At 38.0% G+C, this 16872-nt stretch overlaps 1 protein-coding gene across 7 annotated transcripts in view; it reads right to left on the bottom strand.

The window, feature by feature from the left end:
• Nucleotides 1-16872, bottom strand: part of CDK14 (cyclin dependent kinase 14) — a 550632-nt gene that overhangs the window by 358828 nt on the left and 174932 nt on the right. For all 7 annotated transcript variants that reach the window (XM_014842923.3, XM_070508163.1, XM_070508157.1 and 4 more), the window contains one exon: nt 14142-14221. In XM_014842923.3, coding sequence (XP_014698409.1) covers nt 14142-14221 — 80 coding nt within the window. The remainder of the gene's footprint in view (nt 1-14141; nt 14222-16872) is intronic.

Genomic DNA, 16872 nt, shown 5'->3' with positions numbered 1-16872 from the left:
TAACAGACCTAAAGGAAGATGTTAAAAACAACACAATAATAGTAGGGGACCTCAACACCCCACTCACATCAATGGACATATCATGCAGACAGAAAGTCAAAGGAAATAGTGGAGCTGAATGAAAAACTAAAACAATTGGACTTAATAGACATATATAGATCACTCCCCCCGAAGGAGCTGAATACACATTCTTCTCAAGCGCACATGGAACATTCTCTAGGATAGACCATATGTTGGGAAACAAGGCAAGCCTCTACAAATTTAAAAAAATTGAAATAATAACAAGCATCTTCTCCGATCATAATGCTATAAGGCTAGAAATTAATTACAAGAAAAAAGCTGAGAAAGGCACAAAGATGTGGAGACTAAACAACACACTACTGAACAAGAAATGGATCAGTGAAGAAATTAAAGGAGAAATAAAAAAATACCTGGAAACAAATGAAAATGATAGCATGCCATACCAACTCATATGGGATACAGCAAAAGCTGTATTAAGAGGAAAATTCATCGCAATACAGGCACATCTTAACAAACAAGAAAAATCCCAAATAAGCAACCTTAAAGCACACCTAACTGAACTAGAGAAAAAAGAACAAATGAAGCCCAAAGTCAGCAGAAGGAGAGAAATAATAAAAATCAGAGCAGAAATAAATACTATTGAAACGAAAAAGGCAGTAGAAAGGATCAATGAGACAAAGAGCTGGTTCTTTGAGAAGATAAATAAAATTGACAAACCACTAGCCAGACTTACAAAGAAAAAAAGGGAGAAAGCTCAAATAAACAAAATCAGAAATGAAAGAGGAGAAATAACAACAGACTCTCCAGAAATACAAAGATTATAAGAGAATAGTACAAAAAACTATATGCCAACAGAATGGATAACCTAGAGGAAATGGATAAATTCCTGGACTCCTACAATCTCCCAAAGCTCACTCAAGAAGAGGCAGACAATTTGAACAGACCAATCACAAGGAAAGAGATTGAAACAGCAATCAAAAACATCCCAAAGAGTAAAACCCCAGGACCAGATGGCTTTCCTGGGGAATTCTACCAAACTTTCAGAGAGGATTTAATACCTATCCTTTTCAAGCTATTCAAAAAAATTAGGGAAGATGGAACACTTCCTAACACATTCTATGAGGCCAACGTCACGCTGATACCAAAATCTGACAAGGACACCACGAAAAAAGAGCACTACAGGCCAATATCACTGATGAACATAGATGCAAAAATTCTCAACAAAATTTTGGCAACCAGAATTCAGGAATTCATCAAAAGAATCATACATCAGGATCAGGTGGGATTCATACCAGGGACACAGGGATGGTTCAACATCCGCAAATCAATCAACGTGATACACCACATCAACAAACTGAGGAATAAAAACCACATGATCATCTCAATAGATGCAGAGAAGGCATTTGACAAGATCCAACAGCCATTTATGATAAAAACTCTGAACAAAATGGGCATAGAAGGAAACTACCTCAACATAATAAAGGCCATATACGACAAACCCATAGCCAACATCATACTCAATGGGCAAAAACTGAACCCCATCCCCCTGAAAACAGGAAGGAGACAAGGATGCCCTCTATCACCACTCTTATTCAACATAGTACTGGAGGTCCTGGCCAAAGCAATCAGGCAAGAAAAAGGAATAAAAGGAATCCAAATAGGGAGGGAAGAAGTGAAACTCTCGCTGTTTGCAGACGACATGATCTTATATATAGAAAACCCCAAAGAATCCATTGGAAAACTGTTAGAAGTAATCAACAACTACAGCAAATTTGCAGGGTATAAAATCAATTTGCATAAATCAGTAGCATTTCTATACTCCAGTAATGAACCAACAGAAAAAGAATTCAAGAATACAATACCATTCACAATCGCAACAAAAAGAATAAAATACCTTGGGGTAAATTTAACTAAGGAAGTGAAGGACCTATATAATGGAAATTACAAGGCCTTTCTGAGAGAATTGGATGACGACATAAGGAGATGGAAAGACATTCCATGTACATGGATTGGAAGAATAAACATAGTTAAAATGTCCATACTACCTAAAGCAATCTACAGATTCAATGCCATCCCAATCAGAATCCCAATGACATTCTTTACAGAATTAGAACAAAGAATCCTAAAATTCATATGGGGCAACAAAAGACCCCGAATTGCTAAAGCAATCCTGAGAAAAAAGAACAAAACGGGAGGCATCACAATCCCTGACTTCAAAACATACTACAAAGCTACAGTAATCAAAACAGCATGGTACTGGTACAAAAACAGCTGCACAGATCAATGGAACAGAATTGAAAGCCCGGAAATAAAACCACACATCTATGGACAGCTTATCTTTGACAAAGGAGCTGAGGGCATACAATGGAGAAAAGAAAGTCTTTTCAACAAATGGTGCTGGGAAAACTGGAAAGCCACATGTAAAACAATGAAAATTGACCATTCTTTTTCACCATTCACCAAAATAAACTCAAAATGGATTAAAGACCTAAAGGTGAGACCTGAAACCATAAGGCTTCTGGAAGAAAACGTAGCCAGTACACTCTTTGACATCAGTATTAAAAGGATCTTTTCCGAGACCATGCCTTCTCAGAGAAGGGAAACAATAGAAAGAATAAACAAATGGGACTTCATCAGATTAAAGAGCTTCTTCAAGGCAAATGAAAACAGGATTGAAACAAAAAAACAACCCCCTAACTGGGAAAAAATATTTGCAAGTCATATATCTGACAAAGGCTTAATATCCATAATATATAAAGAACTCTCACAACTCAACCACAAAACATCAAACAACCCAATCAAAAAATGGGCTGGAGACATGAACAGACATTTCTCCAAAGAAGATATACTGATGGCCAATAGGCACATGAAAAGATGCTCATCATCGCTGATCATCAGGGAAATGCAAATCAAATCTACACTAAGATATCACCTTACACCCGTTAGAATCACAAAAATATCTAAAACTAATAGCAACAACTGTTGGAGAGGTTGCGGAGAAAAAGGAACCCTCATACACTGCTGGTGGGAATGCAAACTGGTGCAGCCACTATGGAAAACAGTATGGAGATTCCTCAAAAAACTAAAAATAGAACTACCATACGATCCAGCCATCCCACTACTGGGTATTTATCCAAAGAGCCTGAAGTCAGCAATCCCAAAAGTCCTGTGCACCCCAATGTTTATTGCAGCACTGTTTACAATAGCCAAGACGTGGAAGCAACCTAAGTGCCCATCAACAGACGAAAGGATAAAGAAGATGTGGTACATATATACGATGGAATACTACTCAGCTGCAAAACAGAACAAAATCATTCCATTTGCAATAACATGAATGGACCTTGAGAGAATTACGTTAAGTGAAATAAGCCAGCAAGAGAAAGATAATCTGTGTATGACTCCACTCACATGAGGAATTTAAAACTATGGACCAAGAACAGTTTAGTGGACACCAGGGGAAAGGTAGGGTGGGGGGTGGGCACAAAGGGTGAAGTGGTGCACCTACAACATGACTGACAAACATTAATGTACAATTGAAATTTCACAAGATTGTAACCTATCAATAACTCAATAAAAAAAAAAAATTTCCAACTTGCTGTATGGTGCTTCCCCAGCTTCACCTGTCAGCTTCTTAGTAGCCTAATGCGGATCTATATACAATTTTGATCATACAGGTTTCTGACTCAACAGTAATGCAATACAGTAGAACGAAAAGAAAGGGTTTGGAGTTTATTCCCTCACTCGCTCATTCATTCACTCACTCATTCAACATGTACTAAGTGGCTATTACGTGTCTGGCACTGCCCTGGGCACCACGTAGAAGGCTTCGTTTAAACTCTGTATCTGCAGCTTCATTATTTGTGTGACTTTGGATAAAAATCTCTTTAGATCCCAGTTTCTTAATTACCAAAATGAAGAAAACATCAATGTTCTTCATGATGTTAAAAGACTAAATGAGATCAGGTACTTGGAAGTGACAAGTAAGATACCCAATTTAGGTACAACTATCTTGTTATCTAAATTGCACCACCATATAAACAACTGCCACATGAATGCCAGACCTCAAACTTATCATGTCAAGATTGAACTTATTATCTTTCCCATCCTATAACTTGCCCTGTGCCATAGTCCCTTTCTTATCATTGGCTCCTCAATCTACCCAATTACTACTCAAGCCAAAATCCTGAAAGTAATTCTGAATACCTCCATCTCCACAAAGCCCCATGTCTAGGCAAACAAGAAGCCCTACCAGGTGTTCCTTTTAAGTCCCTCCCAAACATACTCATCTCTTCTCTCTCCCTACTGCTAAGGCCTTTTTTATAGGCCCTCACCATTTTTTGCCTTAAGTACTCCGATACCTTTTAGTCTCTATAAACCAGCTGCATAACTTGAACTGAAAATAGAGAGATCCAATAAAAATCTGCATGTTGAAGGGTGAGACTACCCCACAATCCCTATCTCTTACTGAATCCCCATAATATGGGTAGCAAACTGCAATCCTCTAGGCAGGAGATTAAATAACTCTTTCCTGTAGACTCTTAAGCCTCTTCCCAAGAAAAGACCCCCACATACTGGCATTTGAGGGGCTGTGAGAAACAAAATTGGTTAATCCATCCCAACACCCTACAATGAAGCCCCTCAACCAACATTCCCTACCCAAGCACCCAGAGTTTCCAGTCAGCATATCAGTGTCTCACTCTTAAACACGAGTTGACAATCAAGTGCTCTGGGCAGCTGAAGGATGCTACCAATAAAAAAGAGAACAAAACAGGCAGAAAAAATGAAACAGAGACAATTCAGAAGAAAATTCAAAGGAACTGTATAACTTATCCTCAAAGAGATAAGAGATGATAACTCTTCCTGATCTTCTTTTGGGAGTTTCCTTAAGTTTACCATTCAAACCTTCCCCCAAATTTTTAATTCTTGTTAATGCATTTTTATTTCCAAGAAATCTTCATTATTCCTTGATTGCTTACATTTTATGGCCTCATATTTATATTTAATGGATGCAATATCCCAACAGTCCTATGAGAGTAGTAGTATCTTACAGAGGAGGAAACTTAAGGCACAGAAAGTTTAAGAGGCTTACTCAAAATCACACATTTGGTTAGGAACAGAGGCCAAATGCGATCCAGGCAGTTGGGCTTCACAGCCCAGGCTCTTAACCACGAGGTGGAACTGACTCTTGCTGGCCATTCAACTAATTGGTTAACATCAACTGTAAAAGCCAACTGCGCAGCCTGAGCACCATCAGTATGCAATTGAGAAACCTCTAGACAAGGCGAACTCTAAAACCCCACGTAGTTCCAAAATTAGCTCATGTAGGATTAATACACCTCAAACAATGACGGCACAATTAGTGTCTTAAAAAACATTTGCCAATAAAACAGCTGAATTCAGAAATGTCTAAGTTGAACATAGAATTACTGAATCCTAAGAGTTATGAAGACTCTCAAAAGACAACCAACTTGGAGCCGGCCCGGTGGCTCAGCGGTTAAGTTAGCACACTCCGCTTCTCCATGGCCCAGAGCTCGCCGGTTCAGATCCCGGGCGCGGACACAGCACTGCTTGGCAAAAGACATGCTGTGGTAGGCGTCCCACGTATAAAGTAGAGGAAGAAGGGCATGGATGTTAGCTCAGGGCCAGTCTTCCTCAGCAAAAAGAGGTGGATTGGCAGTAGTTAGCTGAGGGCTAATCTTCCTCAAAAAAAAAAAAAAGACTCCTAATTTAACCTGTCATCCACTGCATAGGGTCAGATATTACATTAGCACATAGGAAAAGCTCACTAAAAATTGTGATTATAATCTATGTGTTGATTTAGAAATCATTACAAGATGACGAACCATTCAAAACTCCAATATTGATAAAATACAGAGAAACAAATGGCTGCCCTCTCTCCCCCTCCCTCATCTCCTCATCTGGTTCTATTACAGAAAGAGCTTCTGCTCCAGGAGCCCCTCTTCCCATCTGTGCCCACTCTCTTGGTTCAGCTTCCAGGAGTCCAAGTGAGAGATTTCAGGTCAGGGAAAAAGGAAGGAATGGAAGGCCTGAGTTCTCTTTGGCAGATTCCTCTTCTCACCAGGAAGGTGATTGGACTAAGATGGTCTTGGCATCCAGACATTTGGAATTCGGAAATCATCTTGTCAAAGAAATGATATTATAAAGGATATTTAGGTTCTACTTGATTGTAAGAGCTATATAATTGTTTGGCTGCATATCTGGATAAAAAAGTGACTCTTGCGGAACAACGTCGGATCCCAAGCAAGATTTACACTACTTTATCTTTGAGTAAGTGTGTCTGAACTCCCAACAATCAATATACAGAATTGTGTGAGTAGACCTTTGTCATTTCACATTTACCTAGTAGCCTTAGGGATCTCCACTGTATCAGTTCTCCCTGCTTTCAACCCCAGACTAATTAGCAATGCCTCAGTCATTATCACTGCCACTGCCCTGGCAGACGTAATCTCACTCCACACAAGCTACAGTTCATGAGTCATTCAATCATCCAGGAAGAGTGATACTTTTCTTAAAAAAAAAAATTCACGACAACAACAAAAGAGCCTATTTAGAAAAAACCAAAAACAAATCCCCTTGAAGAAAATTAATATGTTCATTCATTTAATATATGTAAACTTAGTAAAAAGGAAACAATGAAGAGTGTGGTCAAAACCACTATATTGGACATTTTTCTTCTAAGCTCTCCAAGGTTCAATGCAGGTCCCAATCCACAATTACCTACAAATCTGTCTGTGAAATAGAGAGGAATAAACACCTCTAGAGGGTTGAATAGTGTCTCCCAAAAATTCATGTCAACCCAGAACCTCGGAATGTGACCTTATTTGCAAACAGAGTCCTTGCAGATGTAATTAGCTGGGTTAAGATGAAGTTGTACTGTATTAAGGCAGGCCCTCAATCCAACAACTGGTGCCCCTATAAGAAAAGGAGAACACACAGAAGGTGAAGGCCATGTGAAAACAGAGGCAGGGATTCGAATGATGCAGCAACAAGCCAAGGAACACCAAAGATTGTTGGTAGCCACCGGAAGCTGGGAGGAGGCAAGAAAGGATTTTCCCCTGGAGCCTTCAGAGGGAGCATACCCTGCTGCTACCTTGATTTTGGACTTCTGGCCTCCAGAACTATGAGAGAATACATTTCTGTTCTTTTAAGCCACCAAGTTTGCGGTAATTTATTACAGCAGCCCTAGGAAAGTAATACAACACCTCAAACATGAAATGCAAAAATGAAACTCAGATTGGATAATTACCAGTTGAACTATAACTCAGATAGCAAACCTGATATTCAATCTTCACAAGCAATTATACCAGACAGCTACAAGGAAAACAAAATTGTGTGGTTAAAAAAAAATCAAAATAAATAAAGATAATGTAATGTAAGACAGATGTGATAAAGAAAATCAAATAGTAGACAAATACCAAAATTTTTAATGGCTCAACTAAAATCAGCCTTATTTTCTATTTTATAACTTTACCAAATTTATAAAAATAATATCAATAACTTAGCTAATTTATATACCAAACTTGCTGTACTATTAAAAATATTTTAATTATAATTAAATTACAATTATACAATTAATTACCAATCAAAGGATCAAATTCTTCATCTTACTAGCATTTTAATTGTTTCCAAATAAAAGAGGTATCTTTCCTTCTTAATCCCATCTTCAGTTTCTATCCACCTCTGCCTTCCTGGGTACCTCAATTTTTATCTGAAATCTAAAATGTTTCTCTAGAATTCAATAGAATGCACAATGGGGAAAAAATCAACTGAGGAATAAACCAAAGAAAAGATTCAGTTTCTGAAAAAGGAGAGAGGGGCCGGCCTGGGTGGGGCCGCGGTTAAGTGCACACGTTCCGCTTCTCGGCAGCCCAGGGCTCGCCGGTTCGGATCCCAGGTGCGGACATGGCACCTCTTGGCACACCTCGCTGTGGTAGGCGTCCCATGTATAAAGCAGAGGAAGATGGGCATGGATGTTAGCTCAGGGCCAGTCTTCCTCAGCAAAGAGAGGAGGACTGGCAATAGTTAGCTCAGGGCTAATCTTCCTCAAAAAAACAAAAGAAAAAGTAAAAGAAGGGAACAAGACAGAGAAAAGCCAGGTAAAACATATGGGACATGCATTATAAAGAATCTACTCAGATGATAAGTTCCACACCTCAGAGCTGACCTTACGGGTTCTTTTCCTTCTGCCCTCCCTTCCCTCAGTACATTGCTGAGCCTACTTTTCCTTTCCTGTTGACCTTCCCTTATCCTACAGGGATGCTGCCCACTCCTAATATTTGTGGAATAATGTGCCTTCACTTTTATAAATAAGTTCTTTCCCTAAATTTTCCCCCCAAAATCTATCTTTTTTACTTACCTTAACTTAATAGCAATGATGCAAACCTCTGCATTAAACAAAAATGCAGCATAAGTTCAAATTTTCTACTTAAAATCTCTCTATCAAAGCTTAATGTTTAAGTGTGGGTTCAGGAGTGTGACCACTAAGGTTCAACTTCAACCCAACCACACGCTAGTTGTGGCCTTGGTGAGTGACTTAACCTCTCCCTGCCTAACTCTGTTCACCTTAAAATAGAAATAATGAAAATGCACACCTTAGAGGGTTTCATGTGAATTAAGTGATACTAGGCCCTGGCTGTATATGGACAGTGTGTCAGCATTCCCTGTTCAGGGGCCGGCCCCGTGGCCGAGTGGTTAAGTTCATGCCCTCTGCTTCAGTGGCCCAGGGTTTCGCCGGTTCGGATCCTGAGCAGAGCCATGGTACAGTGAGGTCATTAGAGGGTGCCTTAATCCAATATGACTGATGCCCTTATAAAAAATGAAATTTGGACACAGACGGGTACGGGGGGAGACGATGTAAAGATACAGGGAGAAGACAGCAAACTATAAGCCAAGAGAAGGGCTTGAAACAAATTCTCCCCTCATGGTCCTCAGAAGGACGGCCCTGATATTTCTGGCCTCCAGAACCATGAGACAATAAATTCCTGTTGTTTAAGCCAATCAACCTCTGGTACTTTGTCACAGCAGTCCTAGCAAACTAACACAGGTGACTTGCCTTACATTGTACAGTAATGAAAAAAAAAGTCAGGATCAAAACCCAGCTTTCCAGATTCTCATATCCATGGGGCTTTCCACCTCCCTGTACCGCCCTGCAACTTAACTCCCTGTTTTCACTCAAAGTTCTCTCCCACAAAAATCTTACACTTGTTCAATTTGTTAAGGACCATGCTAAATATATACTGCTTATTCTGAACTCTTGTGCACTACACTCTCACATCACCAAGAAGACATTTTCATAGATGTCTCATGAACTCAAAATGTCTACAATCCAAATCAACTGCTCCACGAAGTTAGTATGACATTGTCAGGGAATCTAAGTAGGTCTAAGTACAAGACCCAACTCCTTGAGCGAGTCATCTAACCTCCCTGAGCCACAATTCCATATTTACAATACAGATTTGGTAAACAATATAAATTCTATACAGAAAAAAAAAACCTTCAAAGGGTTAATGTGAAGATTAAATTGGATAACAGCCCTTTCAAATTGTAAATTGTTAGAAGCAATTCTCCATGCAGTCATAAGCTATTTCTCTTTCTGGCACCATTGTTTTACTCATTCAAACTCAAAACCATTGACATTTCCCTCTCAAATCATCTATAATCAATAATTCACCTAACTCTGGCATTTATTTCTCTACTACATCATTTTTTTTGGTCACTGCTTTCTAATAAACCCAGGTCCTCATAACTTCAAATCTGTACTACTTTGAATGACTGATTTATCAGCTTCCAGATTCCTCCTTATCTAAACTATATCATATCCTAACGTCAGATTTATCTTCCTAATGCACTCAGCTCAAGAGTCTTCAGAGGCTCTCCAACCCACAGAACAAGGTCCCAGCTACAGAGCCCTGCATTCTATGATGCAACTGTATCCCAGGGCCAGTTCCTAAGCTTATCTCAAGGCTTACCATATGCCCAAGGGCCTTGTCTCATCCCCAGCCAATAAGAACAGATAGATCACCAACAGCTTCAGTTTGACCCTACTTGCTGCTTCTCTTGAACTTCTCACTCTTGGACCTAACTGCCACAGCTGGATCTTCTAATATCATTATGAAATTTCTCAACCTTGAACCTGGGTAGGCACCAACAGCAAAGTTAGGTAGGTTAATTCCAGTGCCCACCTCACATGCTGGGGAGTAGAGCTGCTGCTAGTTTCATTTTCCTCTTGTTCTCTCTTGACCTAGTATCTCTTTGCCCTATCCTACTCCCTAACCTTCAGGGTCTACCATAATCAAATTCAGTAGCACTCTTAACCTTGCCTCCCTCCACAGCTCAATGACAATTCACTGCTCCATCTCAGCTAGTGGTTTCCAATCCCAGTAGACCCAATACCTGCTTTATACAACAAATATTTTATAAATATGCCTTTGCCACCATGAAATGAAATTAATAGATAATAGGATCTGTGTACACATATAATTTCAAATATTTATATATAGAATTTCAAATATATATCTATATGCAACTGAATACAAAAAACAAAAAGTAATATATAATAAAATAGTATACTTAAATATGTAGTCAGACACAACTACACTGGAAAACATAATGAAGAATGGTGCTCACATCTATATACAGAATCAGCATGAACACAACCACTATAAATGCAGACTAATCGAGAGAGTTATATTAGTGACTTAATGCAAGCAATATTGCCATTAGTTATGTAATTTTCCGAAATGATGAACAAATTTTAGTAAAGTTTTAAACAAGACAAAATACAATTCTCCCTTGATTTATACTGTAGTTGTATTCCTGGAACATCTGGTATGTATTAAATGTGTGCAGAGCACACTTTGTGTTTATACGTGAAGTAGTTGAGTTATAGCCTAAGACAAATATAAATAGGTTTTCACCTGCATGAATGCCCAGTAGGACATTCAAAAGGCTTATGAGACAAAAGACAATTGTTCATTGTATTAAAGCAGGGGTTGACAAACTGTATAAAGGGCCAGACAGTATAAACTTTAAGTTTTGTGGACCATACACTCTGCAACAACCACTTGATTCTAAGAAAGCAGTCAGAGACCACACACAAATAAATAAGAGTGCTGTGTTCAAATAAAACTTCATTTACAAAAACTAGCCATTGGCCTCGACAGCAGTTTGCGTACCTCTGTATTAGAGTGTCCCACACATTTCAGAATGTCCAGCTCCTGTCCACTAAATGCCTTGCATTACCAAATTACAGTATCCAAGTTGTGATGACAAAAACACCTCCTATGGAGCAATAATCACCCCACTCTCCCACACCCATCAAATGAGAACTCCTGACCTATATATTCCTATTCACTGCACTTGGCAAAGGCATTGAGCTTTCTGCTCTCACCTCCTTTTCTATACCTGTCTGGAATGCAAATTCTCCTCAACCTACTCCTCACTGTTTATCTCTCTTATGCCCTATTCAAGACTCAGCTGATAACTTACCTCCCTAGACTAATGGAGGAATTTCTTTAGAACTTACAATCTTTCAGAAATGACTTGGCATTGATATGCCACCTCCTGTTATTCCTCAACTTATTATCTATATATTCTGTCTCCCACCTGGAAGACAGATTCCTTGAGGGCAGAGACTGTGTCTAATACTCTGCCATATTTACAGACTCTAGCTCAATGATTTTCCTTAATTTGCTCAATAAATATTATGATTACCATGCTAGATGTTGAGGACACAGCAGTGAACAATAAGACAAGGTCCCTGATCTCACTAATATTATATACTAACAGAGAGGAGTGAAAATAATAAATTTCGATTCCAATAAGAACCATACAGGAAATAAATAGGTTAGTAAAGAAGGGTAAGATGATGGTCAGCTACTATTTTAGATATGATGGTCAAAGGAAACTTTTCTAAAAAGAAGATTTTTGAATTGACACCTGGCATATGAGAAGAAACAGGGAAGAGCATTCCAGTCATAGGGAATAGCATGTGTAAAATCCCTGACATAGGAAATCTTGTGGCATGTTTGAGGAAAAATTGGGTCATAGAGCACTTGAAACTGAGGCTTTTAAATAAGGAGTGACATAATATGACTTGTGTTTTTAAAAAGATTATACTGGTTACAGAGTAGAGAAGGGATAGAAGGAAGGTAAGAGAAGAAGTGGAGAGTACAATTAAGAAGCTATTGTAGAAGTTCAAGCAAAAACTGATGATATCCTGGACTGCGGGTGGCAGTAAAGGGAGAGAAAGTGGACAGATTTGACATATCTTTTACAAAAATAACTTACAGAATTTATTCACGGGCTAGATTTGGAGAGCAGGGTCACTGGGTGCTGCCATTACTAATATAGGGAGAAAATGGTTTGACTTACACTGGGGGGGACCATGAGTTTCATTTGGATATGTTAAGTTTGAGATGACTGTTATACAATGATTTTTGAAGGCTGAACCAACCTTGCATTGCCGGAATAAACCTCACTTGGTAGTCATATATTATCCTTTTCATAGCAGTCATGTACCACATAACAATGTTTTGGTCAATTACGGATAGCATATCCGACAGTGGTTCCATAAGATTAGTACCATATGGCCTAGGTGTGTAGTAGGCTATACCATCTAGGTTTGTGTAGGTACACTCTATGATATTTGCACAATACAAAATGGCCTAATGATGCATTTCTCAGAATGTGTCCCCATCATTAAGTGACACATGACTGTATTACTGGATTCAAGAGGAAATGTCAGGTAGGCAGATGAATATATGAGAAAGGAGACAAAGACAAGATCTTAGCTAAAGAGAGGTATGTGTAGGTCATTAGCTTCTAGTTACTATTTAAGCTCATGAAATAAATAAAATCACATAGGCTAGAGTGCTGCTTAGAGAAAAGAAGGCCCCTTCTGTGTCCTAAAACTCCCTAATATTTAGAGAAGGAGCCAGCACAAGAGAAAGAGAAAAAGCTATCTACTTGGAAAATCTGGTGTCACAGAAAAGAATATTTCAACCATACACAATCTGCTAAAAGGCTGGGTAAAATAAGACAGAGAGGTGTCTATTTGATTTGGCAATGAGGAAGTCATCGAGGAACTTGACAAGAACATTTTCAGCTAAAAGGAATGATGGAAACCAAACTGCAGTAGTATGAAAAGGAGAATGAGAGGTGAGAATGAAAACTGAAAAGAGACTTCTCAAAAATAACTGTAAATCATGACAACTGTGGGAAACAAATCAGACCAGTAACAGACTACATTTAGTTCATCGATATCTTAATAACATTATTGCAGTAAATCACTGATATTTATCTTATTATAAATCAGCAAAACAAGGAGCTGTGATTCCTTCAACGCAAAAAATACACAAGTCTTATGTCAAGATAATTTGCACTTTTAAAAATGTAGTAGAGGTAAAGCTATTAACACTAAAAGTTCTGAAACTGAACTGAAAAGTTCCCACTAAAAAAAGAAGTTATTTTATTCCTTGAGTAAAGAAGCTATGCAGGAAGTAATAAAGCAAAGGCAGAACAATTTTATTTCATAAAAATTAAAAACTTATATGTAAAAACTACACTGTAAAAGGAATTTTTAGAAAAAGGACAGAATGAAAGAAAATGCTACAATATAAATGATGCTAATATATAAAGAGTATCTATAAATCAATAAGAAAAACCAATAGAAAATATAGTAAACAAAGAAATCAAGAAAGAAGAAATATAAATGACTAATTAAATAGCATGACTTCCCCATTTTTAAGGACTTCCCTTAAAAGTCATGCATACAGAGTAATATTAGCCTAATATGTACCTTAGGAACTCTGCAAAGAAAATCAGACATATAAAATTCCTCACCAATGATAGTCTCATCATCAATACAGAGCAGTTTTTTTCTCCATACTTCAGTATACAGCAGGATGATCCTATTTTATTAAATATGACTTGATATCATTGCAAAAGGTGCTGATTTTTAAACTTCAGTTTACACATTCCAATGAGAGATATAACCCCATATAGTTTAGAAACTTGGCATATTCAGAGGTGTATAATATTTAAACAGCTATGGGCATCATGCAAATACAGAAGCAAAGATAACAAGAGGGAATGCCTACCTTCCCTTATAGCTGTAAACGGTGTACCTTCTTCTTCTTGCAGCCTGATCACCTTCAGGGCTACCAACTTCCCATTTACCCTGAGAGAAACGAAAGAAGATATGAGAAGCAAATCCGTGAAAATATGTTCCCATTATGGTTCTGTCTTCCTTAAAATTCATATTTTATGCATTTTTGCACTGAAAATGTGACTCAATTACATTGCCACAACAAGATTAATTTCAGTAAGTCTGGAAATTCTATATCATCATCATAAATATTCACACTTTAAATATTCACATTTTAAATATTCACACTTGCATAGTCCAAGATTTAACAGAAGTTTTCTGTGATTCACTCTATGTTCCTTCCAGAATGAAACTAGTGCTTAACAAAATCACCACGCTTGATCAATTATTCTCAGATCAATTAAAAATCAAGCAGCCAAAATAATTCTCTACCTTTGGTTCTCCAATAGCTCCTTTGTTTCTTTTGCTGAAAGGCCTTCATCTTTGATCTTAAACTGAGGTCATTCAACCCCCAAGGACAGAAACTTGACACTCAGCCTTCTCTCCTCTCTTTACTATCTTCCCTCTTCTCTCTCTCCCTCCCAACATCGCCCATTCCTCCCTTTGTGGCTATTTTGTTTTTACTAGAGCCTCCTAACATTATATTTGGTCTGATTGTGTTTTATAATATAGTATATCACCAAAATAAAAGTTATGAATATTTTACTATTATAAGATCACACAAGACCTTCCAAAGCAGATGGTTCTTCCAGATGCATTCTAAATGTGTACTGGCTCTAATTAAAAATTAGATTGCACTAGGCAGATAAATTTTTATCCAGTCCATTCTGTTAACAAAGACATGTCTATCTACACTGGTCTAGTTTCATGCTCTACTTTCTACCCTTACTAGACCTAGCAGCAAACTTTGTTAATTAAAATAGGTGAAACAACCACACAAACATGTAAAAGGTACAAGAAGGCATTTGATGAAAAGTAAATCTCCCTGCCACACCCTCCCTCAGCCACCAGCTCCCATCCTCTGAGGTGACCACTTACCATTATTTATACTTACACACAAACATACATATACATACACACATATATACATACACATACACACATACACAAATGGTAGTATGCGATACAGAGTACACTGTATATTATTTTATCATGACAATATATTTTAGTGACTTCCTCATAAATTCATAGAAAACTATCTCTTGCTTTTGAGAGACCACAGGTATTCCTTTGTATGAGAGTAGTACACTTAATTTACTCCCAGTCCTCTATGGATAGGCATTTAGTGTATACCCCACTTTTTGGTACTAAAACAATGATGCAATAAATAGTCTTGAACATGTAATTTCATCCACGTAAAAACATGTCTATAAGATAAATTCCTAAAAGTGAAATTGCAAGATCAAAACGTATGTGCATTTCTAAATTCTAATTCTGATGAATAGTGGGAAATTATCCTACGTAGAGGTTGTATCAACTTCCTATAGCAAATGATAGGAGCTCCTGTTCCCCTTTCATCTGTACTATGTTATCAACCATTGATTTTGCCAGTCTGATAGATGAAAAATGGTTTCGTGTTGCAATTTAAATTACAACCCAATTTCTTTAGAGGTTATGGAACCAGCAAAGGAGAATTCACATGGCCCAGAGAATCCAGTGCCTGAGTCTGAAATAAAGAATTCGAACGTCTCTTTCTTAAGAACTATATCCAACTGGCCTGTTTTTGCTCAAAAAACTGCCACAGACACAAAACTCAAAAGGCCAAGGAATTTATTACAGCCCAACCGTTCTATTGGCATTTCTCATTGAACTGTTGAAATACATTATTGGTTACAGGAATCACATAAAAACATCTGATTATAAGGCTCCATGATGTACCATCTCCTCAAGGTCAGGAGTTGTGTTTATTTTTGCTTGTGCTTCAGCTGGGAGGACAGGCCTGCTGCTTTTCTGCTCTGCAACTCTCCTCTCCTGAGCACATTACCTTGATTTTTCTAATCCTGATTGTGCTTTAGGCACCCAGGTGCAGGCAAAAAATTAATAAGCAGATGGGGTTCAACTGGAGACTGTGCCTTGTGCTCTTCACTTTGTCCTTTTGGACTAAGGGAGGCCTTTGGCAGGGCTTGAGGCTGGGATGCAGTCAGCGCTGACATCTGCACGGATTTTTCTCAGCCCAGTTGAGCTCATCACTGGCTCCCCAAGGAGGCAGTAAGTGATTCCAGGAACTGCCTGGAACTTTCCCCTCATTTACAGATATTTTCCCCTCATCCATTAAAAAAACACACACAAAGCTTCCCACAAAGCTTTTCCATTTCCCTTGAGATCATTAACTTACGCATACCGTGAACTGAATTCTGGAATACAGAGAATTATGTTTTTGAAGGATATATACCTAAAACACACTCAGACCAGGAAGTTACGATTCTCCTGTAATATACTGAAAGGAGGCAAACCTTCAATTGAACTAATACTTTTTAGATGCAACTAGAGATGGAACACCTTAGAGTAAATTCATAGACTAATGTGCAATATTTTTGTGGTGAAAAAAGTTTTGAACATATTAATATGATAACCACAGGAAAGAACAAGATCCAAGTTAACGGAATTTTGATTCTGAAATATAATTCTCCATGAATTGAAACTCCAAGTATTAATTTCTCATAGTTATGATAATCACAGTAGTTAAAGATATTAAGATTTTATGTAGCACATCATGTGAAACT

Source organism: Equus asinus, chromosome 1 (assembly GCF_041296235.1).
Source record: "Equus asinus isolate D_3611 breed Donkey chromosome 1, EquAss-T2T_v2, whole genome shotgun sequence".
NCBI lineage: Eukaryota > Metazoa > Chordata > Mammalia > Perissodactyla > Equidae > Equus > Equus asinus.
The sequence above is the reverse complement of the archived record's forward strand: the minus strand, read 5'-3'. Positions and strand labels throughout refer to the sequence as shown.